This window comes from Penaeus monodon, chromosome 28 (genome assembly GCF_015228065.2).
Source record: "Penaeus monodon isolate SGIC_2016 chromosome 28, NSTDA_Pmon_1, whole genome shotgun sequence".
NCBI lineage: Eukaryota > Metazoa > Arthropoda > Malacostraca > Decapoda > Penaeidae > Penaeus > Penaeus monodon.
Genome location: NC_051413.1, coordinates 39,833,630 through 39,834,416, shown reverse-complemented (window position 1 = coordinate 39,834,416; position 787 = coordinate 39,833,630). Strand labels below are relative to the sequence as shown.

General features: G+C 42.1%; 1 protein-coding gene across 1 annotated transcript in view; it reads right to left on the bottom strand.

Annotated features, from left to right (window-relative positions):
- LOC119591222 (neuropeptide-like protein 31) overlaps nt 1-787 on the bottom strand; it is a gene marked incomplete at its 3' end in the record, with an annotated part of 2,740 nt that overhangs the window by 592 nt on the left and 1,361 nt on the right. The window contains 1 exon segment of the mRNA XM_037939933.1: nt 405-445. Within this exon segment, the coding sequence (XP_037795861.1) occupies nt 405-445 (41 nt within the window).

Here is a 787-nt window from a genome sequence, read left to right as displayed (position 1 = left end):
ATAACACATAACATACTTTCTTTCCTTTGGTGATAATACACCACTGAAGAATTATATGAAACATGTATCTAAAAAAAAATATTTCGGTTACGTGCGTATTATAAATAACTATAGACGATGATACGTTCAACTATAGCCTATTTGTAACATTATATGATCATTCTTATACATATAATAAAGCAATAGGATACGACAACTTTTTGCAATTAGGTGTTTTATTTAGGTAATATGAATATTTTATCTTTTGTGATACTGTCAACAAACAGTGTAAATGGTAGAGTGCTGCGGTTAACAGAGGCACAACACACTAAGTACATCAAGCATGAAACACCTAGAATTAAAGTCAAAACAACCAGTAACCGATTTTCCACTTCCTCCACGAAGGCTAAAATCCCCGCACTCACCATGGTGCCGGTGGTCGTGTGCTCGTAGTCGTCAAGATCAACTGGCGTGTTAGAGTGGCACTCAGGTATTTATATGCAGGCACCCAGGCCTCATGACCTCACCCCGGCTCGCCTTTCTGCTTCGCTGCAGGTCACGTCAGAGTATTTGTGTGTGACGGATCGCTTGGCCAACCCTGACAGCTGTTCGTGAGATAAAAGACAACTTTTCACTATTTTTGGGAGATTAGTTCTTTCCTCGGGCACTTTTACTGGTCTTTCACGCGTGCGTAGGCTGCCCAGGTCCTGGCTGTCACTTTTACCTCGCGCAAAAAGCCAATGCTTTTTTGGTGGTGGGGCTTTGTACACAAGAGACAACTGTCGCTCCTGACGCAGTGAAACGAGAG